Source organism: Mus caroli, chromosome 17 (assembly GCF_900094665.2).
Source record: "Mus caroli chromosome 17, CAROLI_EIJ_v1.1, whole genome shotgun sequence".
In the NCBI taxonomy this organism is placed as follows: domain Eukaryota; kingdom Metazoa; phylum Chordata; class Mammalia; order Rodentia; family Muridae; genus Mus; species Mus caroli.
This window is the reverse complement of record NC_034586.1, coordinates 39,575,413-39,600,969: the sequence shown is the minus strand read 5'-3', so window position 1 is coordinate 39,600,969 and position 25,557 is coordinate 39,575,413. Positions and strand designations below refer to the sequence as shown.

Below are 25,557 nucleotides of genomic sequence, written 5' to 3'. Positions count from 1 at the left end.
TATGTGTATACAGTGCTCACAGAGGCCAAAAAGAGGGAGTCAGGTCCTTTGGGAGCAGGCAGTTGAGAGCCACTTGACTTGGGTGCTAGGACCGAAATTGAAAAGCAGAAAGCATTTACACTGAGAAAGCTCCTAGTCATAAATCACAAGAGACATGTAAAAGGCATTCTCTCAGGTCAAGTTAACTTCAGTCAAGGCTTGGGGTTCAAATTTATCCAAATTATGAAGGATACATCTTAGAGTAATCAATAGAAACTGAAGAGGAATTAATCCACTCCAATACAGGAGGCCATAAAGAAGGCATCCTTGTGTCTGAGCCTTACAAAAATACAGTAAACAACTGGGGCATTGCCTGTTTGCTTCTGAGTATGGGAATCAGCTGTAGCATATATTACTCAATTCTGGAGTTGCCCTGAGCTGGTGGGGAGTTTTACCTTTATTATCTTTGTGCATAGTAAGGTGTGATTGCTCCTCTCCTATAAGGTTCTGGAGAGGTGGAGGAAATCCAGAAAGAAATAGTTGTTTATTTCATGGCTACAGTGTATTGAAGGCTAGTGCCCACAGGGGGACCTTTAAGCTAGTATATTATAAAAAATATATGACTTAAAATCAGAAAAACCTATTGTTTGTTTGGTATTAGCACTTTATTCTGATATAGGAGATGCATGGCAGTAGGGACACCCAAAGTACATTTCATGAGTGTAGCCACTCCATTTTGAAAGAGACATCTAAGTTTGCTTATGTGTATATATCAGGTGACAGAAGTACAAGTGGGCCTAGATTGAGTGACCTCAGGCAGATAGTCCTAAAAATAAGGTCCAGGAGCTAAGAGAAGTGTATACATGGAGGAAATATAAGTATAACACAGTAGGGAATCCCCTGATCTTTACCCTAGCAGTTGTCTAGTAAGTCTGTGACTTAACCTTGGTGGAGATGAAGAAATTCTCTTACAACTTGATGGGAACATTAAAATATGTAGCAGGATCTTGTCCTGGACTTTGTTAGCTTCCCAGTCCCTGTGATCTCTGTTGGGAGAATTCAGACAAGACTCATGTTATTGCAGACAATAGCTAGAGTTGATTGAAGCTTGAAGTAGATAGAGCTCTTCCAAGGGGTGAGGATAAGCAGTGGCCCGAGATCATTGCTAAGTGAATGGCGTTATCATCTGAGCAAGTTGCCCAAGCCAGGTCTTGGGTATCATTGAAACTCTTCCTTATCTGAGTCAGAGCTGATGGATTTTTAAGAGTCTCAATATTTTGAATAGTTACTGAATCTTTCAAACACCTGCTCTGTCATTGACTCAGAGCACGTTCAGCTGTCAGTCATTCCTATTTGCTGTAAGCTTGTCTTCATACTGCATGTATGATCTTTGTACTGTGGAAATGTTTCAGCATTGTCCTACCATCTGTGTGTAGTATGTTTCAGAGCCTTTTATCATCAGCTTTCTCCTGGCCCCACTGTTCTTAGTCTCTAAGACTCTTTTTTTAAAAAAGATTTATTTATTATTATACATAATTACACTGTAGCTGACTTCAGACACACCAGAAGAGAGCGTCAGATCTCATTACATGGTGGTTGTGAGCCACCAAGTGGTTGCTGGGATTTGAACTCAGGACCTTCAGAAGAGCAGTCAGTACTCTTACCCACTGAGCCATCTTGGCAGCCCAGTTGCTACAACTCTTAAGACCTTTTCACATTCTTGCTTTTGCTATGTGTTTGTTTGTTTCTCAGAAGCTTTGCTTTGTGTTATCTTCCAGTCAGGTTGTTCACATTCTGCCTTTTGTGTTCCTTTGCTGTGCCTTGCTGCCTCTTTCCCACTCATTTGTCTAAGTAGGAGAAGTCCGTGCTATCCTCCTACCTTGTGGATACTGAACATTGAACTCAGGTTGTCTGGCTTGGCAGCTGACGCCTTTACCTACTGAGCCACCTCACCAGTCCTGAGCTCGCTTTGTAAAGTACCCTGATTGATTTTGCTTTCCATTGCTGAATTTATGTTGAGTGAGGTAAATAAAGCTTAATGACTTTGGGTAGTGGGACAGAGGCTGAAGCCTGGGCATGAACTGAGGCAGGGTCTCGCCTACTGAGCTTTTTACATGGTATATGGCATGATTTCATGTTTATGTGGTCTTTTGTTTCTTCTAGTAATATTTCATACACTTTCCCATGATGTTTCTGGTTTTTTTTTTTTTTTTTTTTTTTGGTTTCTCTGTGTAGTCCTGACCATCCTGGAATGTAGACCAGGCTGGTCATGACCTCAGAGATCTGCCTGGCTCTGCCTCCTGAGTGCTGGGGTTAAAGGATGTGCTATCATCACCTGGCCTGATGATTCATTTTAGATCTGTAGATTAGAGCAGGGAACCATTAAATGAAAACCTACAGGATAGAACTTACATGCCATTGGTTTGTACAAGATCATGCTGTAAGGTTGCTAACTAAGAACTGTGTAATTGGACGGGGAAGAATTAAGAGAGTATTAAATGACATGTAAAATTTGTGAACATTTTACCTCCCCCCCCCCCAAACTTCTTTTTGCAAAGGGTCTCATGTTGTCAGGATGGCTTTGATCCCACTGTCATCTCATACAGTGGAAGAGGACCTTGAACTCCTGATTTCTCTGGGATTGCAGATGAGGACTACCATGCCCAACTTCTTTCAGGATTTCTTTTTTTTAAAAGAATATATGTGGGTTTAGTTGTTTAAGGATATGATGCATTGGATTACATATAACAGAATTGATGCTGGAAAGAGATTGTATGGCCTGGTATCCATAAACATTTAGTATATGGTTCTTTGTAGGAAAAAATTTTATGCACTCTTGACTTAAAACTATTGTGTTATTAATTTATGTATTTTAGGATTTTCTGGTGTATGCTAGAGTGAGGGTGGGTTGTACCTCTACTTTTTTCCTAGTTTCAATAAGATGTAAACTTATACTTTGTCATGGTCAGCAAAATGATATGCATTCCTCAGACATATTCGAGCACAACACAAGCTTAGAAATGAGTTATGTCATAGTTTATTTCACTGTGGCTGTTTCTTGGCATCTTACCTTTGAGACTCTCAATAGTAGGGATGCTCAGGTGAGAGGATGGCTACATGGTCTAGGCTAGCTTGGTTGCATAGGAAGTTCTAGACTAGGCTAAACTAAGCTACATTAAAAAAATACAGAAATACACTTAAGAATGTAACTTGAATAAGATATACTTAGGTTTTATTTTTTACCAATTTCTCTTTTTTTAGGAAATTAAGCGAGAGACAGAACCCAAGGATGATGGTTTGCCCATCAAACGGGAAAGGCAAGGAAATGTAGCAAGCCTTGTACAGCGAATCAGCACTTATGGACTTCCAGCTGGAGGAATTCAGCCACATCCACAAACCAAAGCTATTAAGAAGAGTATGTAAACAATCTCTTTCTTACTTAGTTATGTCAAAATAGGATATCTGTGATTGTTCATAAATTCAGAAAGATGAGTTCAATCTTCTGCAGCCAATTGCAGAAACTCTGATGTGCTGATGATTGGCACATTAGTTTTTATGCTTGTCATGGCAAGTCAGTAATATGGATGACCCAGCAGAGTAGCTGGTAGCCTTATACAGGAGCTATGAAGGGAGATCTCAGGGTTATTGCTTATTGTCTCTGAATGATCAATGGATTGATTGTATTTAATAGTACTTATTTAGATGTTGTTGTTGGGGTATCGCTAGTTTTTCTTTTTTCCTTTTCTTTTGAAATGGGACTTTGCTATGTTTATGTTACTCTCCTGCTCTGGCAAGTTCTTCTCCTCCTTTTTTTTTTTTTAAATATTTATTTATGTATTATTTATACATATATTTTAGAAGTACATATATATGCCTGCAGACTAGAGGAGGTCACCAGATCTCAGTATAGATGGTTGTGAGCCACCATGTGGTTGCTGGGAATTGAACTCAGGACCTCTGGAAGAGCAGGTAGTGCTCTTAACCTCTCAGCCATCTCACCAGTCCTGAAAAGTTCTTTATCTGTAAATAAATTAGGAAAAAATTGACACAGAAGGAGTACCATATCTTATTTTTTTTTTTTTAATTCTTCCTTATGTGTGGGGGTGCTGAGTGCAGAGGTCAAAGGACACGGCTGTGGAGTTGGCTCTCTCTCCAGCTTTGTATGGAACATAGGGATTCAGCCCAGGGTGTTTGGGCAACAGCACTATTACTCACTGACATGTCTCCCTCACCATGCACCGGTCATGTTTTGTTTTATTTATATTTGAGATTGTAATTTAATTACAACATTTTCCCTCCACTCTCCTTCCTCCAAACCTTTTTATATGCCCTCCTTGATTGTTTCAAATTCATGCCTCTCTTTTCTTTTTGTTTTCTTTTTATTAGATATTTTCTTTATTTACATTTCAAATGCTATCCCCAAAGCCTCCTATACTCCCCCCCCCCCGCCCCGCCCTGCTCCCCACCTACCCACTCCCGCTTCCTGGCCCTGGCATTCCCCTGTCCTGGGGCATATGCTCTCATGTCTTATTGCATGCATGTATGTTTTTGTTCTCACATACATATTTCTAAATATAATCTGTTGGGTTCACATAATGCTACTTGCATGTATGTTTTCATCGTTTGGTACTAGACAACTAATTGTACTCTCTCCTGGGAAGGACCACTTCTCCTGCCCCCAGCATGACTCACTTGCCTGTAGTTACCTGTGTGGGGTTGAGGCCTCATGGGCTTTTCACCATTCAGTGTGGCATGCTTATTGGTGTCATCTTTGTATACCTCATGTTCAGGTGCTCATATTGATAAGACATCATGGGTATAGGTTCTGATATTACTAAGAGACACAATCTCAAAGCAAACTCCCTGGTCCTTTGGCTCTTAAAAATCTTTTTGCCTTCTACTCTGCATTGTTTCCTAAGCCTTAGGTTCTGGATTCTGTATATGAATCCATTGGGGCTGGGCTCCACAACTCTGCATTTTGATTGGCTGTGGTTTTTCTCTAGAGGTCTGTCTATTGCAAGGAGGTTTCCTTGATGAGGAATGGAGACTACACTTATCTGTGGTATAAGGAGGGACGTTTATGGATTGTTTTGGGAATGATGTTGGTTTAGTAAATTAGTGGTTGTAGATTCTCTTTCAATAACCATGATATCAAAAGCAGTGAGTACTAGGTTTATCAGTATCAGGCATATGGTATCTATCTCTCTTGCTAAATGGGCCCTAAATTCAATTAGAGAGCTGTTGGTTGCCACCAAGGTATGGGTGCCACTATTGCACCTGTAGGGTTATTGTGCTAACATATTTTAAGTTACAGAAATTTAATAACTTTTATGGCCTGAGATCACTTAAATTTACTTGAGATTTTTTTCTTCATTTAAGAAAAGAGGTAACAATACCATTCTCAAAGACTGCCATTTAAAAATATAAAGCATTAAACATGTGTGAATGATTATAGTGTTTATGACAATGGATAGTAAATGGGTTTTTTTTGTTGTTGTTTTTTTGTTGTTGTTGTTGTTTTTTTTTTTTTTTTTGAGACAGGGTTTCTCTGTATAGCCCTGNCTGTCCTGGAACTCACTTTGTAGACTAGGTTGGCCTCGAACTCAGAAATCCGCCTGCCTCTGCCTCCTGAGTGCTGGGATTAAAGGCGTGCGCCACCCCGCCGCCTCAGTAAATGTTTTAACATTTAAAAAAAACCTGCTACACTCTGTGTTCAGTCTGATTTATTGAGAAATAAGTGGCTATTTTTAGAAATGCATATTCTTGCACCCATCTGCCTGCCCAACCCCCAACTACTCACCCACCTACATACGCACCTACCTACCTACCTACCTACTCAACCACCTACCTACCCACTTACCTACCTACTCATCCACCCACCCACCCACCCACCTACCTACCTACCTAACCTACCTACCTACCTACCTACAAACGTCCGTACCTACCTAGTGTGTGAGCGTGTGTGTATGTGCAAACTTGTGGAAGGTGCTGTTTTTTTCTACTTGATGGGTTCTGGGAATCAAACTTAGGTTATGCAGCCCAGAGGAAGTGTCTTTACCTGCTCAGTCATTTGCCAGCCTACAAATTGTTTAACCATCCTTACCTGAGATTGTTGAGATTATAATATCTTTTACAATGTAGTCCATAACTCTCTTGCGAGATGAAGTGATTGGCAGTTACGAAGACTTCCACTCCCAATGTAAATATGAGGTGTTAATGATATATGTACAGCCCCATTAATGTCACAGTGTTATTTGCTATGTCATTGCCCATTAAGAAAACTGCTGCTTTCTGGGTTATAGCACTGGGCTACACCACAAAAGATTTTATTTTCTTGTGAAAAATGAAGATTTCTTAATAACCAGACCAGTTGAAAGTTTATTTTTAATCCTTTGTGCTCCCAGAAATTGTGATATTCCAGTAATGTTTGTGCATCAGCTGTCCTGCTTTCTGCTGGACAGTTTAGCTACTCTAGTGGGCCTAGACTGTGACCTTTTGGAGACTGGTGACAAATAGTTGAGTGGAATAGCATAGAGCTGTATCTTTTTTTTTTAAGATTTTTTATTTTATTATTATATGTAAGTACACTGTAGCTGTCTTCAGATACACCAGAAGAGGGCATCAGATCTCATTACGGATGGTTGTGAGCCACCATGTGGTTGCTGGGATTTGAACTCAGGACCTTCAGAAGAGCAGTTAGTGCTCTTAACCGCTGAGCCATCTTTCCAGCCCTGAGCTGTATTTTTTTGTGCAGTTTCTGTGCTCTGGGAATTTTCAAACCAACAGAAGAGTAATTTGTGATCTCTGCCAATTATAAACTCTGTAACTCTTAATTCTGGGTGTAAAAAGACAATGTTTCTTCTTTGGCACAGGCTAGACAAATTTAAAGGCTATGGATACTAAAACAGAACACCCCTTTCTTTGGGCATGAGGTGGGTGATAGATGGGGTCTTTTCTTTTCCTGATCTTTTTCTTTTCAGCTGGCTAAGGATATTATAGGAGTAGATCCCAGCTGGAGCTAGGCAAGGTTATTACTTTTCTGTTGATGTAATAAAATTCCACAATCAAAGGCAATTTTAAAATGAGTTTATTTTGGCTTGGAGCTCTAGAGGGGTAAGACTTTATAGCAGGGAGTCATGGCAGCTGGAAGAGGAGGCTGAGAACTCACATATTCAACTGCATGCATGAAGTACAGACAGAACTGGAATTAGAGTGAAGCCCTAATATGTTTACTGCAGTAAGGCCACACCTCCCAAACCTACCCAAACAGTACCAACTGCTGGAAGCCACTTCTTCAGTTATTCAAGCCTGTGGGGAACACTTCTCATCCATACTATCACAGTTCCTCTCAGTTTAGCAAGAGAAAGACACCATTTTATTCTGTTTATCACAGTTGCTATGAAAGACATGCAAATGTGGAAAAGGAGGATGTGCGAACTGTTGGTGTTGTGTGAATGAGGCCGGCCGGTTTGAGAAACAGGGTGCCAGGCGGTCCTAAACTCAGTGTAAGTCTGGACCCTTTCACAGATAGATCAGACTGAAGATAAATCTTGGGGCAGTAGTTTGTTATTCAGAGTTATTGTCAAAATGTCTTCGTAGTCTTGAAAGTTGGTTTTGGATGTTTTGCTTTTGTGTAATTGGAGGGACCAGGCATATCCATGTTTTCTATTATGAAAAGTATTGTACTTTCTGGCGGTGAACATAATATGTCATGGGAGAAGTGTTTAAAAACCACCCAGATGTTGCTTGAGATTAACTGTTTAAATCATTTGCTTTTTTCCTTCTTATACATCATATAATTGTGGTATGTTACGAAAGGTGCTGTTTTTTTTTAAAAGATCTTTCTTATTTTTAAAAATAATTTCTTGTAGAGACAAAAAAGCGTCAGTGTAAAGTTCTTTTTGACTACTCTCCACAAAATGAGGACGAACTGGAATTGATCGTGGGGGATGTCATTGACGTCATTGAAGAGGTAAGGACTGTGTACATGGACAGTAGCTTAGCAGCTTGATGGTGTGGCTTCTAGAGGAGGGCTTTGTCGGAATATACAAATTAGTGAAAATTTATGCCACAAAAGTAAATTTAAAGACACAGTTTTATACTTGTCCTTGCTACATAATATTCGTGTGTTTGCCTTAAGGACTTAAAATAAATATTTTTTAAGCTTAAAATTAATATAATTTTATGTTGGCAAGATAGCTCACCCAAGCTTGTTTACCTAAGGTCTATCCTTGGAACCCATATAAAGGCAGAGAGGGAAATTACTCTACCATGTTCCTCTCTGACCTCTACTGCACATTGCATGTGCACAGCCACATTCACATTATGTACACACACCACTATAATAGTGCTAAAAAAGTAAACTTAATGTTATTTAAATAACCCCAAACATTGAAGAACCTTTTCTGTGATTCTGAATTTGCTCTTGGCACAAAGTAGCAACAGGAGTGGTGTAGGGGTGCAACGCTGAAATTGCTTTAAAGTCTGTCTTGTTTGGATTGTTGCATTTAATTTCTTACATCTGCTTTTCTCATTGAAGGAATGTTAGAAGCTTTGCTCGACAGTTGGGGATGCTGTTTTCAAAAGTGTGATTTGATTAAATATATTGTAGCAGAAATTGATTTTGTGTTATAATTTCTCATTTATCACTAATGTTTATGTTAACTTCTAGGATAGTTATACAGAAGGCAGTTCTGCTCTGTTATTTGATAGTGACACCAGTTAAGGTTTATTGAGCGGTGCTATGTCAGAAGGACTGTGCTGAATCAGTCGATCACATTTATTTCCTTTAAACGTTAGTCTAAGAGAAGGAATATTTGTCTTCATTTCTCAGAGGTAGAGATTGACTCACAGAATCACATTGCTTATTGCTGTTATTCATGATACATAAGAAGCTACCCTAAAATTAGTGGCAAAAACAACTACTAATTTGCTTCTGGGTTGTGTGGCTCAAGTATGCAGATAGGAGGGTTTGCTTGTCTGTGTTCTGTGCTGTTTGGTGCCTCAGCCGGAAAGGTTTAGAAGTAAGGCTGGTGAGAGCCTTCTTAAGAAAGCTCCTTTATTCACTCCTAATGTCTGACAGCCTTGAAGACTTGAACTGCCACTTGGACAGCTATTTAGAGTCCTTCCCATTTGCTTTAGATTTGTTCAAGTATGGCAGCATGTCAGATCTCAAATCTGAAATGGGCCAGATTCTGAAACCTGCTGACATTATCAAAAAGCTTCAGATTCTCAGTAAAGTTACTGTAAATATTCTCTAGTCTGAAATCTGGACTACATTTTGAATAGAGGTTGCTTTGGTTTGCATGGCAGTTTCACAACTCCTAAGTACAGCTGTATCAGCAAGCATGAGGAAGTGCTTTTTACAGTCTAGCCTTGGACTGCAGAAAAGATAGAACCATTTAGAAAGCTATCAAGAGTGAAAGGATAGAGCACAGAGATGATCAGTTCTTGAGGGGACCGTATTTGTGGTGTGAGATACCTTATCTTCATATATGCCTGACATGCAGTGGCCTGAGTTTGAATGTGTGAAGCTTGTTGACTTGTGTGTTTTGAAAGCCCTTCTCCTCCCTTGATGGAACAGTTAAATTCAGGGTTCTGCGCATAGTGGGCCCTTGGTGTTTTTGAGCCAGAGTCTGATTATATAGCTCAGGCTGGCCTCAAATTCACCTTTCTTTTCACCTCCTGAGCACTGGTGTTATAGGCATGTGCCAACAGGCTAGACTGTGCATTCTGTTTTCAAATGAGTTTGTGTTTTTATCTCTTAGAGATAGGATCTCATAGTTCATTCAGACTGACCTTAAACTGGTGTTCCTCCTGCCTCAGCCTCTGTTCTGGGATTCTAGGCATGGACAGTATACCCAGTTTATTATTGCTGTGAGTGAATGAGTGTTCTTTACCACCCTTCTTCCCAAGAATTCCTTAATTAAATAACTCTTAACTAACTGCTGATATTTGGAGTTTAAATGATGAGCTGATGTTCTTTCTTTGTGTCTGTGGAATTTTGTCATATTTAATCCCATAGCACACTTTGTGTTTCTATAATTTTCAGTCCTTTATCTTAGGTTTTCTTCCTTTAAGGCAGGGTCTCACTCTGTTAGTCCACTTCCTAGAACTCACAATTTAGCTTGGCTTGGCCTCATACTCAAAGCAGCTTCCCCCTTGTATTGTAAGTTCTATGGTCACACAAGTCATCATGCCCAGTTTCTTATTGCCTTAAGTCTGCTAAAACCCCTGAGCTCTTGCTGCTTGCTGCTTTGCTCCATTCCAAATATACTGTATCCTAGCGATTTGTATTTCAACTATATTGTCTGTAACTATCATTTATTTTGATGTGACTTTTTTCACCCCCATGCTTCTTATCTAGAAGATTTTACTGTGGCTCACTATTGAGCTTTTTGCTCATTTACTTTTAGGGGAGAAGGTTCCAGTACTTTCAAGCTTGTGCCTATTGCACTTCATCTCCACTTTGATTATAGTGCTTATTTTTACATTGCATTTTTATTAGTTTACTTTTGTTTTTTTTTTTTTGAGACAAATAGTATGTAGTTATGGCTGGCTTGGCATGTAGAAAGATTGGCCTGCCTCTTCCTCTTGAGTGCTGGGATTTAAGGCATGTGCTGCCAAGCCTAACATTGTGTTCTAGCTATGTGCTTATTAGATTGTTTTATTAAAGAGTTGGGATTGCTATAGTCTAATAATCTCCCAACTTACCTGTTTCAGCAAAGGCAAGGAAGGAATTTCTCAGAGGCAAGATTTGAGTCTTTTACTAGTAGTAATATCATGACTTGTACATATTGAGCACCTGTTCCATGAATTACTTATCAAACGTTGGTTTTCAGGCTGTCACATGCCTTTAATCTAGGGGCTGAGACAAGTGGATCTCTGTGAGTTTGAGACCAACCCAGTCTACTTAATGAGTTCCAGGACAGCAAGAAAAGTTTTATGTAGAAAAAAGTTTATTTTCAGTTATAAGGTTAATAACATTGAAAATTATTTATTTAAATGAGATATTTCTAGCTGTGATGTCACATGCAATGCTGATAAGGAAATGGTGACAGTGAGCAGTATTCTTGACAAAATTTACTGTTACTAAAATCCTTTAGCATCCATAGCAGAAACTATATATTTGAAAGCAATTTATTGAATGTTTTTTAACTTATGGAAATTAAGCAATCTTGTTATTAGTGAGTATAAATGATTTGTTAAAGAATTTGTTGCATGAGACTATTTCTGTTTAGAAGGAGGTGCTTGTTAGATGAACTTTTGAAAGTGAATTTTTTTCAGGGTTGTAGAGGTGACTTGGTATTGGCTGCTCTTCTTGAAGATCTCAGTTCAGTTCATAGCATTTACAAGGCACCTCACACAATAACTCCAATCCTAGGGCATCTGACACCTTCTTATGGCTGGGTGGTGGTGGTGGTGGTGGAAGTTACGTACATGTGGTACATAGACAAACATTCAGGCAAATACTCATACACATAAAGTGAACACAATAAAGAAATAGACAAAGACAAAATTATTTTGTCGTTGTTTAACTGAAAGGGGAAAATAAAATTTTATACTACTTAGGAAATTATATCTTTATCAATGTTTTTACATTTTATTCTTTTAAAATTTATTTCTAATTCTGCCTGTGTGTGTGAGTCTATGTGCAGGTATGTGCATGTGTGTGCTGGCACTTGAGCTGCTTGAAGGCGGCTGATTTCCAGGAGCTGGGATGATGGGTGCTGGGAATTGAACTCTGAGTTTCTGTATTCTTAATTTCTGAGTGTGCGCACACTGTGTGTGTGTGTGTGTGTGTGTTTTATGCTTATGGCACATGTATAGAGGTCAGAGGACAACTTTTGGAAGTCAGTTTTCTTCTACTGTGTGGATTTCAGGGATCAAACTCAGGTAGTTAAGGTAGCCAAGCACCCTTACCTGATGAATCATTTCACTGGTTTGAGATTTCACTGGTCTGGGAATTCATATTCTTAAGAGTTATTAAACTTTGTTCAAACAGAATTATTAAACTAAAAATATGTTATATTTATAAAGCAAGGCCCAGTAATGTGTGAGTGCTATTTCAGTCAGGAGCTATGTATTTTCTCAGTTAATGCATTTAACTATGTTATCTGTCAGTTTAATAAAAAGCATTTGCTTCATAGGATGTAATTGGTTGTAAGTCCTCATTGTAAACATTGCAAAATGCAAGTAATGTGATTATTTCCATGCATGACTAATTAATACTATTTTAGAAATATTATCCACTTACATCATATTCCCTTGTTTTTTTTCTTTTTTTTTAAGTGCTTCTTTTACATCATTACCTGTCATTTATTTTTACAGCTCCATTTCTTCTTTTTCCCCATAGAATGAAGGTTTTCACTTAAAAGAATTTTATTACTTTTGAGCTGTGAACTTTTTCAGGTAGAAGAAGGCTGGTGGAGTGGAACCCTGAACAATAAGTTGGGACTGTTCCCCTCAAACTTTGTGAAAGAATTAGAGTCCACAGAGGATGGTGAAACTCAGCACGCTCAGGAGGAATCAGGTTGGTGGAGACACTGAAGTGGTGCGACTCTGACTGTATCTCTTACTTAGAATTGTTCCTGTGTGTGCTTAGTCAGTTTCAGCTAATGTAGTTTTAAAAACCAAAGTATAATGGGAATAAAAGGGGAAAAAAAGGTAACCTGGTGGAATACTTTGTTCTTTTTATTTCCCTGATTCTGTTTTAGCCCATTGCTTATCTGTACTACTCTTTGAGCTGCTGAGTTTGTTAATGGCATAGCTTAATAATCAAGAAAATTTACAGGAGCACCTTACTTTTATTTTCTGCATTCTTATACCAGACTTTGTTTTCTCTGTAGCCAAATCCATCTTTTGAAGAATTTTGTTTCTTTGCTTGTTTTTTTCTGAACCAGGGTCTTACTACAGTCCAGGTTGACCTCAAATTCATGGTAATTCTCCTGCCTCAGCCTCCCAGGTGCTGAGATTACAGACATGTACTAGAAATGCTTCTTTTTAACTTGGGTAAACATAAAAAAATGAAAGAGTTCTCATTTATTCTTTACACAGATATATGCACTGTTAACAATTAACCTTGGCCGGGCGTGGTGGTTCATGCCATTAATCCCAGCACTTGGGAGGCAGAGGCAGGCGGATTTCTGAGTTCGAGGCCAGCCTGGTCTACAAAGTGAGTTCCAGGACAGCCAGGGCTACACAGAGAAACCCTGTCTCAAAAAAAACAAAAACCAAAAAACAAAAAAACAATTAACCTTGTGCTAACTGTTGCTCATGTTCTCTCTATATCTGTTTTTAAAATCTTACTAATTTTTTGAGAACAAGGATAGTCTCATATTTACATTATTATCACCACCAAATCAGGATACTTTATATTGATATTGTTTCATGCATAGTTTATTTCTAGACTTCTTTAATTGGTTTATTGTGCTTTTGTAATGACCCTTTTCCTTCTGGTCTCAGAACCACACACAATATTTCTCGTCTTTAGACTCGTTCCTTTATTTTCTATCTTCTTGTCTGGACATTGAAACTTTTGAAGAGTGTTTGCTTTGATCTTTCTTGAGTGGATTCAGTGCATTGTTTTTCTAGTATTTTGGGGACTAGCTTCTAAGGTTCGATACAGACATGCATATCAGAGGACTATAGTTTCTAAAATGTTCTAGAATTTGCATATAATTTAGACACATCTGATTGTGTATATTAAGTAATTTCCAGTTTTATTTATAATACTTGTCTTAAGGTTTCTATTGCTTTGAAGAGACACAGAACCATGAACACAGAAGCTCTTATAAAGGAAAACATTTAACTGGGGCTGGCTTACAGTTTGAGGTTTGGTCCAGTATTATCATGGCAAGAAGCATGGCAGCATGCAGGCAGACATGGTGCTTTAGAGGGAGCTGAGAGTTCTACCTCTGGATCCGCAGGCAGCAGGAAGAGAATGTCACATTGGATGTGGCTTGGGCTTCTGAGACTTTAAAGCCTACGCCCTAGTATTACACCTCCTCCAAGAAGGCCACCTCTCTTGGATAGAGTCACTTCCTATGGCCAAGTATTCAAACTGTAGTCTATGGGTGCCATTCCTATTCAGACCACTATATTACCTAAAGCAATGTAAATAGGTGTCTGTGTTTAAAAGTAAAAACAAGAAAAAGTGAGTAAAGAAGCAGCCAAAATGTACCTAATCACATTTCTACTTGGTTCAGTCTGAATGCAGAACACTTGGGTAGTGACCACACTGGGCCTTTGCTTGGAAGGCTCTTTGGAATATTCTGATAGCTTCTTGTCTTATTTAAGATTCTTTTATTAATCACTTCAGTATTGATGCCTTTCCTGACTCTTCTGTATAAAAAAACCAGACACTTCCAACCCTTTAATTTCAGTTGTCTTTTATTTGATTTCTTCTTGAAGCAGACTTTGCTGTTTATTAATGTGAGTGAGTCTGTGTGTGCGCCCGTGTGCGTGCACACACGTGGGCATGTGTAGCCAACTACTTATTAGAATATATAAATTTTTGTTAATTGCAAAATACCTATTTTGTGGAATAGTGTGACATGTTGCTGCCCAGTGAGTGAAAGAATAGTGCTCTTTTTTGGTATATAGAGAACTTTTCACACAGTTTAGAAAGTGAAACTTAACTTTTGAGGGTATTGGTGTACTCTTTAAGGGTGAGGAAATTGGAACTCCTGATTATCTACTTTATAATAAAATATAAATTATAGCTGGGCTTCTGCTCCTTTCTTTTACACTACTTAATGTGTAGAAGGCATGAACAGGAAATAAGGTAATAGGCATTTCTTAGTTTTGTTGCCCTGTCATTTCCCTGTTGGATTCTAATTTTCCTCACCAATGATTGAGATGTCTGAGCAATGATCTGAGAGTCCATTTACATGTCAGTAGAGGCACATTAAATATGAGATCTAACAGTCAAAGATTGAAAGGAAATCCTGCATATTAATACTGCTGTTCACTTAATTTAACACCCATAGTTTGTTTCTTTTTAGTATATTGAGTGCTTATACTGTGCCAGACTCTGGGATTCAGTGATTAATAAGAAAACAACTTCCCCCTCCAACTTTGAAGCTTTAGTTACATTCAGAATAAAAGGCTATTTATTAAATAGGTCAAAGTTAATATAGTTTGACACATTACAAATATTTGTGACAAGAAACAACATAGTACTATAGATCTGTGTAAGAAGGGGAAGCTTTTTGAAGAAGCCATTTATATTATTGACTTCAATAAATAGGCAGTGCCTCAGCATACTTAAGAGTGAAGGAAAAAACATAGGCTTTTCAAGATCCTGAAAGACATTCAGATCAGAGTGATTGTGATTAAATAGTTGAATGTGGTAAGTCTTTAGGATGAAGAAACTCAGGCTAAGGCACTAAATCACAGAGAAGGCTTAGAGGGGAGTATAAAGTGACCAACTGTTTTTAACAGCTGGATTGTTTTGGTTGTAGGGTGGAGAGTACAACTGAAGAAGAGTCAGGTGACAGGACAGGTTGAGAGAATTTTGGTGATTTAGGTAGAAAGAGTATTTGTCTAAACTAGAAGAATGCTGTGGTGATGGAGAGACATGGATAATTGAATGGGAGAGCTATGAAGTAGATGCTATATTACATAGGACCTAATGATGGTGAACTGTGGAGAGAAACTGAAGAAGAGGGCTCAGAGATTACCAGGTAGTCTTTGGGTTGATGAGGATGCTGTTGCTGGAGATAGTTTTAAGTTGGGAGAGATAGTGAATTTATTTTGGAGATCTTGAGTTAGAGGTCCGCTAGGGAATATGGAAATAGCCAAATAAAGATGATCAAGATAAACTCCCTTTGTCTCATTCTTCCTCCCTTCTTCTTCCTTCCCTCCTCCCCTCCCCATGTGTATACACAAACACAAGAAAATGTGGGGTCATCTTTAAAAGTTTCTAGACTGTTGTAAGAATAATGGTAAACTGGATTGTTTCTAATTAATGTTTTCCTCAGGTGTCTGTGTTGTATTTCTTTTCTTTAACACCCAGTATAATTCATGATTTCCTTGTTACTTTTTCAACAAAGGTTCATATTTGGGATTTTTTTTTTAAAGATTTATTTATTATTACACATAGGTACACTGTAGCTGACTTCAGATGCATCAGAAGAGGGCGTCAGATGTCATTACAGGTGATTGTGAGCCACCATGTGGTTGCTGGGATTTGAACTCAGGACCTTTGAAGAGCAGTCAGTGCTCTTATTCTCTGAGCCATCTCGCCAGCCCCATATTTGGTTGTTTTTTTTTTTTTTTTTTTTTTTTTTTGAGACAGGGCTTCTCTGTGTAGCCCTGGCTGTCCTGGAACTCACTTTGTAGACCAGGCTGGCCTTGAACTCAGAAATCGCCTGCCTCTGCCTCCCAAGTGCTGGGATTAAAGGTGTGTGCCACCACTGCCCGGCTATATTTGGGATTTTGAAAAAAGTATTTTATGTCACTACATGAGGGTACAAAATGTGAAGTAGCATTTGCTGTATAAATTTAATGAAAGAACTAAAGGGACAGATTTTAGAGTGACTAGTGAGATAGTTCAGTGACTGTCAGTGTACATGTGAGCTATTGTAGAGGTGTATTTAATAACCTGTTAAAACAGAATGCTCATTAATACTGGGATAACCAAGGTGAGAAAAAGAGAGAAAAGGAATAAAAGTAAGTAAATAATACAAGTAAAAAGTTAATGGGTTTAAATATCAATAATTATCAAATATAAATGGTCTGAAAATTGACAGGCCAGGATTGCCAAACTGGTAAGTATACTGTCAGAGCCTCAAAACAGGTTACAAGAGAGGTAGAACTTGGTATATTCTGTGTAAGACATACTGAATCTAGGATGGTTCTATTCATACCAAAGGGTCTTTTCCTTTTGGAAAAGAACTACTATGTGAAGCTTCCTTTATAGTCCAGTACTCTTTGACGAACTAATCTATTCTTACAAATCCTATCGGCAGCGTTAATCCTTCTCCATGAAGCAGTCATCTCCTAGTGCGTGCCACCTCTTAAAACCACACGAACCTTTATATAAGCTGTAGCATCTTGCTAAGAATCTTTAGTGTTAGTTCCCTGAATTTCTTAGTCATACAAATAAATATACTTAGAATAGTTACTGTTTTATTCAATTTATCAACAGAATTCAATGTAATATACATCCTGCTCTAGGATGTTTGAGTGCTATGTTATTTTATTGACATCATTCCTTTTAAAAATTACATAGTATAAGGCATAGATATTGTAGAAAGTAATGTAAAGTTTGGGTGTCATTCTTCAAAAAGAAATTATTCTTGTAGAAGTTCCTTTGACTGGCCCTACCTCACCGTTGCCATCTCCGGGGAATGGGAGTGAATCTGCTCCCGGATCAGTTGCACAGCCAAAGAAAATCCGAGGAATTGGATTTGGAGACATCTTTAAAGAAGGCTCTGTGAAACTTAGGACAAGAACTTCCAGTAGTGAAACAGAGGAGAGAAAAACAGAAAAGGTAGTGTACTGGCTTGGTTCTCTCTCACTGTAATATATACAGACCAAAAGTAACTTGGGGGGGAGGAAAGAGTCTGTCTCAGTCTGTTATTGAGGGAAGTCAAAGCAAGACTCAAACTGGAATGGAGACAGGAGCCATAGATTAAATCTGTTTTCTACGTTGCTCAGGTAAACACATCTTCCCATAGGAGCCAGCAATCAGAAAATGCTTCACAGATGTTATCCACAGGCCGGTCTGATGTCTTAGTGATTCTAGGTCCTCCTGGGAGCTCTCCCCTCATCACTAAGCATTTTTTTAAGATATAAAAGTTTGAAAGTTTGTTAATTTCCTTTTGGGGGTCATAGGGACTTACGAATGAGAAGCTTATGGGGAAATGAACTTTTTAATGGTTTGTAATTGTGTCTCGGTGTCATAAAATTAGGATGCTTATTAATTGGTAAGTCCTAGATAGACTTTTCTTAGTGGCAGCCATAAGGCCTTTATTTATATCAGTGTAAATATAAAAAGGAAATATTTTCTCTTTGTCTTTTAAAGCTAAAATTTGTTATTTTTTAAATTTAATAGATACCTAAAATTGCGCTATTTTAAAAAGTGAATATTAAAAGAAATATTAAATTACCTAAGTGCTACTCCACTTTTCTCTGGATTATTTGTGTTTGTTTGAGACAGGGTTTCTTTGTAGCCCTGGGCTGTCTTGGAACTCACTCTGTAGACCAGGGTAGTCTCAGATCAGTCTGCCTCCCAAGAACTGAAATTAAAGGCATAAGCCACCACCACCTGGCTTTCTGGATTCCCAATAGTAACTAAATTTACTAACATCACTTCTGAGTGATTGGATAATTTTATTAGCATTTTACCAGCATTTTAAAAATGGAGTCAAGTGAACAATCTATAGTTTATAAGATTTTGTTTCGGGGGAAATGATTGCAGGCTTGAACACTTCTTTGGAAGTTTCTGTTCCCAGTGTCTGTATTTTGGAGATACAAACTAAGCAGTTACTTCAGAGGAAATTAACTTAATCCCTGTAAGTCTCATTTTAAAAAATAGTTTCATGTGTGTGCGTGCCTGTGTGTATATGTGTGTTACATGTGCACACATGAGCCAGAGGGTATCAGAAGAGGATCCTCGGAAACTGGAGGTCTATGTACATGAGCTGCTATGAGGATGGTGGGAACCAAACCTGGGTTTTTAAAAGCAGTAAGTGCACTTACCTGCTGTGCCATCTCCTGTAATTCATTTGTACCTCCCTTGCTCTCAGAAGTTTAAGGCATTTCATTATTTACTCAATTCAGCTACGATTCATTTGGCTGGTGAAATTCTTTGTTTTTCTCTCAAGATAGTGGTTTTCAAAAGTTTTCTTCTCTATCTGTGTGCTACATCGTTTTCTATTTAATTGTGAGGTGGATTCTGGAAAGAGCACTTCTGCTTCCTGCCCAGCCCTGCCCTGCCCTTTCTGATCTTTGAGACTAAGTGGCATTAAGATTTTAGGGCCTAGTTCAGTGTGATGATATATATGTTTAAATCCCAGCACTCAGGAGGCAGAGTCAGGCAAATCTCTGTGAGTTTGAGACTTGTCTGGTCTACACAAGTTCCAGGCTAGTTAGGACTGCATAGTGAATTCTTTCTTTAAAAAAAAAATGTAAAGGAATGACAGAGAATAAATTATGGGCTATAATGGACTGAACTCTCAGTTTTGTGACATTGTATTCTATAGCTTCTTGCTCTGTGAGGGACACTTTGAGCTCTAAATTTGATTAGTGATGTTATGTGAGTATCCTGCCAGTCATAATTAATGATATCCACTACTCAGTTATTAGTGAGAGTAATCTCAGAGTTACATTACGTAATAAAGTAGAGTAATACCATATTAAAAGATCTAGTTAAACCTGGGAGAAATTAAAGTATTTTGGAAGACACACACAAAAAAATAGTGATAGATTAATTATCAATATATTAGTTTTTTTAACCATTGAAGACTGTTGTCATATATAATTCTGCCTATTGATACTCAAGGAAACACTTGTTGAAGGTGGTGCAGGACCTTCCATACTGTATGGAGAAATGTCTAAGTAGACTATATAAGCTTACTGTGTTAGCGTACCTAAATATTTTCATTCAGAGAGTGCTAAATATTCCCTCTGTTTCAGGGATGGATGGGTGGGAGTGGTGTAGATGCAATACTCATATACGAAGCCTCAAAAATACATTGTATACTTGTAAGAAATTCTCAAATAATAGATAAGTAACGTAAATTTTAAAAATCCGCTCTGTTTTAAGGTTTAATGTTGCTAAGAGTCGATGCGTTTTTGTAGGCTGAGAACTGAGTTTTAGGACTATAATTACTGCTTTGATGGGTTAGCTGCTTCCTAATGTAAAAAGGAAGATTGATAATCCTCACTTGATGCAGAAAATTGTAAGATTAAGTTTCAATATACATTTATTTTAGACATTTTATTATTAAATCATAATGTGAATACTAGAGTACAGTTAATAGTTTTAGATTGTTTTTAAAAATAGTGGCTATTGGGACTGGAGAGATGGCTGAGTGGTTAAGAGCACTGGCTGCTTTTCCAGAAGACCTGGGTTAGATTCTCTACTTGGTTACTCACAACTGTCTATAACTCCAGTCCCAGGGAGTCCACTGTCCTCTTTGACCTCCATGGGCACTCTGTGCACAGGTAAACATACATGCACAACACCTATCATGTAATAAAAATAGACTTACAGCCATCTGTACTTCGAGCTCCAGGCATTAAAACTGTCTTTTGGCCTTTACGGAAGCTGAATTCATGTGCATGTTTCCACATGCAGGCATATACATACATTTAAAATTAAAGTAAAATCTTAAAATATATTTTTAGACTTATTTGTTTTATGTGTGTGAGTGTTTTGCCTACATGTGTACCTGTGTACTACATGTATCCCTAGTACCTTTGGAGACCAGAAAGGGGGTTGTATCTTCTGAAACTAGAGTTACAGATGGTTGTGAGCCACCAGGTGGGTGCTGGGAATTGAACCTGCATCCTCTGGAAGAGCAACAGGTAGTCTCAACCACTGAGCCGTCTCCCCCGTAGCCTTCCCCAGCCTTGAAGCAGGCTGATTCAGACCTTGCTGCCACTGAGAATGAGCCCACCTGGGGTGGAGCCTTCCGCCTATGGCTGAGAGGCTGAACCTGTCTTCCTGAGGGATTCCTGAGATAGCCAACAACCTGTGGACTTGGTGACCTAATGCTGAAAGCTCTGACAGACTAGTGCTAGCAACTTAACAACAAAGCATCAAGAAGCCTGGCGTGGCAGGGAATGGGCCTCCCCCTTTATAAGCACAGACTCTTAGTAAACATGGGGCCTTGATCGGAAATCAGTCTTGGTCTCTTGGTTTCTCTCGCAGTTCTCTCCCATACAGCTCCGGCCTCCCACTCCGGAACCCAGTTAGTGTGGCCCCAGGCGGCTACACTCCCCAGCTCAAAAAAGTAAAGTCTTTAAAAAGTGTATTATTTTTATTTTAACTTAAGCTAGTTAATAGTGTCTTTTTCTCTTCTAGCCTTTAATCCTACAGCCACTGGGATCTAGAACTCAGAATGTGGAGGTAACAAAACCAGACATTGATGGCAAGATTAAAGGTAAGCTCTAAAATAAACCACTATAGTATAAATATGCTTTTATATTACTAACTCAACAGACGGACGTGTGACACTGTACTAATTCCCAGAATAGTGCATAAGGGTGAGAATTTTGTTGTGCTGTGTTTTAGATTTTAGAATCTCTCTGAAGTTTATCTATTCCTGATACATATCAGACACTGAGTAATATTTGAGTGATAGTGAAATTTTTCTTAATGTTGATTATACGTTTTAAAATTATTTAACCAGCCGGGCGTGGTGGCGCACGCCTTTAATCCCAGCACTCGGGAGGCAGAGGCAGGNGGATTTCTGAGTTCGAGGCCAGCCTGGTCTACAAAGTGAGTGCCAGGACAGCCAGGGCTACACAGAGAAACCCCGTCTCGAAAAAACCAAATAAATAAATAAATAAATAAATAAATAAATAAATAAATAAATAAAATTATTTAACCTTTAATTGCTTATTGAGTATATTACTTTGCACAGAGGCTTAATAAGTACCTGCTACATAATCAACTTGTAAGTCACAGTATTTACATTCTTTTGTTTCAGCTAAGGAATATTGTAGAACATTATTTCCCTATACAGGAACCAATGAAGATGAACTTACATTTAGAGAAGGGGAGATTATCCATTTGATAAGTAAGGTAAGATATTTTAGTGAGAGCCATCCCTCACAGAAGTACCTTCTTGCATTGCCTGTAGAGCATTAACTTCAGATGAGCTGGGACTTTGTTTTTGTTTTGGGGTTTTGGGAACTTGGAACATAAATACAAGCTTATAAAGTGATTCTTTTAAAAGGTTTTTGTCTTGCGTATTACTTAAAATTGATATATTAAAAACCAGTGATCCTGGGCTGGAGAGATGTTTGAGCACCTAAGAGCACTTACTGCTCTTACAGAGGACTAGGGTTCCGATCCCAACACGCAAATGGTTGCTTAGATCCATTATAACTCTAGTTCCAGGGGATCAGATACCCTCTTTTGACTTCTACAGGCATCAGACATGTGCATGATGCATTCACACATGTAGACAAAATATCCAAATGTTTAAAATAAGAAATCTGAAAAAGAAAAAGAAGTGACCAGTGATCACATTATGTATTCCTTTATTAACTCAAAGAATTGTATAACCTAAATGTTTATTAGTAAGTAACAGGTGTGGGACTCATCTTCCCTTGTGAAATGGGTGAATCTATGGCAGGGGTACACACGCAACTCATGTGAAAGTCCAAGGACAACTTGGAGGAATTGATTCTCTCCAGATTCCACACTGTGTGTCACCGGGTTTGAACTGAGGTTATCAGGCTTGATTGCAAGCCCTTCTAATCTGCTGGGCCATGTTCCCAGTCTTAGTACACCTATTTTAAAGAAATAAATGATTGTTTAAATTAGGATAAATTCTAAGGCCATGTAAAAAAAAGTGCTCTGCTGGACAGAATGCTATTACTTATAAGAGAATAATAAATATTTACTTTTTCTATAATTCTGTGATGTGTTAAAACATTAAACCCAGATGTTTGGGGTTTTTTTTGTTGTTGTTGTTGAAGGGGGTCTTGCTCTGGCTAGCATGGACCTCCCTAAGCTGGCCTCAAACTCAGTGATCTGTGAGTGTCAGCCACACCTAGGTATTAAATCCAGTTTTGTAACTCAGGCTGAAATTAATGTTCAGAGAATATTTTGTTCTAGGAAAACGTTATACTAGTGTTTAGGTTGCCTACCCCAGCCAGCCCTTGCCCTCCCTCTAAAGCTAATGGACTTCCTCACTTTCTTAGCTCATTGTGAGCTTTCCTCTCATTTAATGATAACTACCAGCTCATGCCTGCAGAGATAGGAACAGGATTATGGTAAATTTGAGGCAGCCTGGGCTAGCTGGTAAAGGACCCCTTTATTACACACACACACACACACACACACACACACACACACACACACACACAGCTTCCATTAGTGTAACTGTTTGGTTTGCATTTTAGGAGACTGGAGAAGCAGGCTGGTGGAAGGGTGAACTGAATGGTAAAGAAGGAGTGTTCCCAGATAACTTTGCTGTTCAGATAAGTGAACTAGATAAAGACTTTCCAGTAAGATTTGGTTTGTATTTTAATGATGATAATATGTTGTTTACCAATATTTTTCAATAATGTTTTTTACACTGCTACTAGATAAATTTCATAGTTTCATAAGATTGTACATTTAAGTAACAATTGGTTTGCCATGAAACTGTGTTATATTTTAGTCCTGTATCTTATTCTTGACATTGTACTGAAAACCCCATTTCACTTGTCTACCTTTTCTGACTTGCCAAAAAGCTGGCTTTATATAAATTGAATATATTCTTAATTTTCTGAATGAAATTATTTAATGCTAATGAAAAGTGTCAATTCAAGGTAATTTGAAGCTGAGCATTAGCCTCCTTATACATGTATTATTTCTGTATTAACAAAACACTGAATCATTTGTTTGTACTAGCTCGTCTGCCTTTTGATGCCTTGACACTTTCTCCACATGCAAGGCTGCCTTAGCTTACAAATCAGAAGGCAGAGCAGTTAGATGTACACAGCACTGTCATCTTCAGTTCCAGCCTATGTAGAGCACACTAATTCTTGGAGTCTTTAATTAAGTCCACCGCTGGCAATTCTAGAAGCTTAGGTTGTCTGAGTTCTTTCCTTTGCTATATTGCATTCACTCTACTTTAGTCTTTCCTCAATGAGTGAGCGCTGTTTTTTCTGCATTTATTATGTTACTTTTTACAACTTGGAGCAACATAATTAAAAGTGTTAGAAACTTTAAAAGACTTTAAATGAAGTCTTAAAAGTGAATTAATGCTTAGAAATTGAGGGGAAAGGAGACTTTTATCTTTAACTGTAACTATGAGAATTCTTCAGACTTAAGAAGGAAAGCTATGCCTGTCTACTTGCTACTCTTTATGTATTTTAAGTTTTTGTTTTTTTTTAAACTTAGCTTTCACAGTTTTGTCCATGCAGTATGCATGGATCACATTCCCCTCGAGTGATTATCCCTTTAATCACACCCCCGTCTGACTAGACCCTTCCTTTCCAACAGGCCCTTTAGTTTCATGTTCTTAGTAGTTAGGTTTTTGTCTGTAATCATCTGTATTTATTACCATCGACTGGGGCTGGGGTTTATTTACTTGAGCCTTGAGCAAGGGCAGAAAAAAAGCAGTGGCTCCAGCACAGAAAAAAACGACACATCCTAAGGATCCATTCAGTGCCTCCATCTTCTCAGGGTTGGGGAGGGTTGGGGAGGGAGGGTGCCTTCTGAGCCCTCCTCAGTGCATGATGCTGTGCTGATGGGCTCAGGCTTGTGCACATAGCCACTGCTGCTTTGAGTTCATGGATGCAATGCACACCGTATCCAAACCCAGCTCTCCACAGCACTCCTTCCCACGTCATGCCTCTCATGTTCTTTCTGCATCTGCTTCTACAGTGTTCCCAAGCCTTGCTGGGGGATGAGACATGTAGACAACTTAGTGCTGAGTACTGACAAGTAGTTTATTCTCGGCACTAGCTTGTTATGAGTCTCTGCATTGTTTGTAGGTTGCTGAAAATAGAAACTGCTTTGATTAAGGCAGAGAGCAACACTATGAGTATGAATTTTATATTTTGTCTGTATAGAAAACATCAGTAGTAGTTTCTCCACTGGGGCCTATGACTTCCCCTCCATGTGTTTCTGACCAGGTTTGTATTCCTTAGCTACGGAGAAAGGCAAATTGATGTTTAGAAATGTAAAACTAATTAAATGAGGATGAAAACATTTTGCTCTCATCAAGACTTTTTGGTCTTACCTAATTAATTTTTAAAAAGTATTTGACTAACTTTTGATCAAGGAATCCGTTTGGATGTAATTATATATATATATATATATATATATATATATATATATATATATATATATATTTAGTGACCCTTTCTAGAGTTGTTATATTTTTAATATTTTATTATTTTTGGCAAGAACAAGATGAGAAACAATATAATTCATCTTAACTTTAAATAGTTAATTAATTTTAATTCTTTCCCCTCTCCCCAGAAACCAAAGAAACCACCTCCTCCTGCAAAAGGTCCAGGTTTGTAAAAACAAAAAAAAAAAACCATTGTTTAGTTTGTTATTTTTCATATTTTTTAAGTTAAAAAACCAATAAAGGTAGACCATTGAATTTTATGAGCAAATTCAGTCAAAATTAATATTAAGGTATTTTAAATCTGTACAAAATTAAATGTTCACTTGCATTAAATGTTCATCAATATCTTTAAAAGTACAAATGATATAATGTACAGTCAGGGACGGTGGTACACATTTGTAATCCCAGCACTTTTAGAATTGTAAGTTTGCCGGGCAGTGGTGGCTTACAACTTTAATCCCAGCACTTGGGAGGCAGAGGCAGGCAGATTTCTGAGTTTGAGGCCAGCCTGGTCTACAAAGTGAGTTCCAGGACAGCCAGGGCTATA

General features: G+C 38.3%; 1 protein-coding gene across 3 annotated transcripts in view; it reads left to right on the top strand.

Moving 5' to 3' along the window:
- The window catches only part of Cd2ap (CD2 associated protein), an 85,362-nt gene that overhangs the window by 29,656 nt on the left and 30,149 nt on the right, over positions 1-25,557 (top strand). For 2 of the 3 annotated variants that reach the window (XM_021186459.2, XM_029471066.1), the window contains exons 3-10: positions 3,241-3,394; positions 7,851-7,951; positions 12,391-12,511; positions 17,289-17,476; positions 21,017-21,095; positions 21,645-21,739; positions 23,068-23,172; positions 25,139-25,175. In XM_021186459.2, the coding sequence (XP_021042118.1) occupies positions 3,241-3,394; positions 7,851-7,951; positions 12,391-12,511; positions 17,289-17,476; positions 21,017-21,095; positions 21,645-21,739; positions 23,068-23,172; positions 25,139-25,175 (880 nt within the window). The remainder of the gene's footprint in view (positions 1-3,240; positions 3,395-7,850; positions 7,952-12,390; positions 12,512-17,288; positions 17,477-21,016; positions 21,096-21,644; positions 21,740-23,067; positions 23,173-25,138; positions 25,176-25,557) is intronic. The other variant, XM_021186460.2, reaches the window with a different exon arrangement.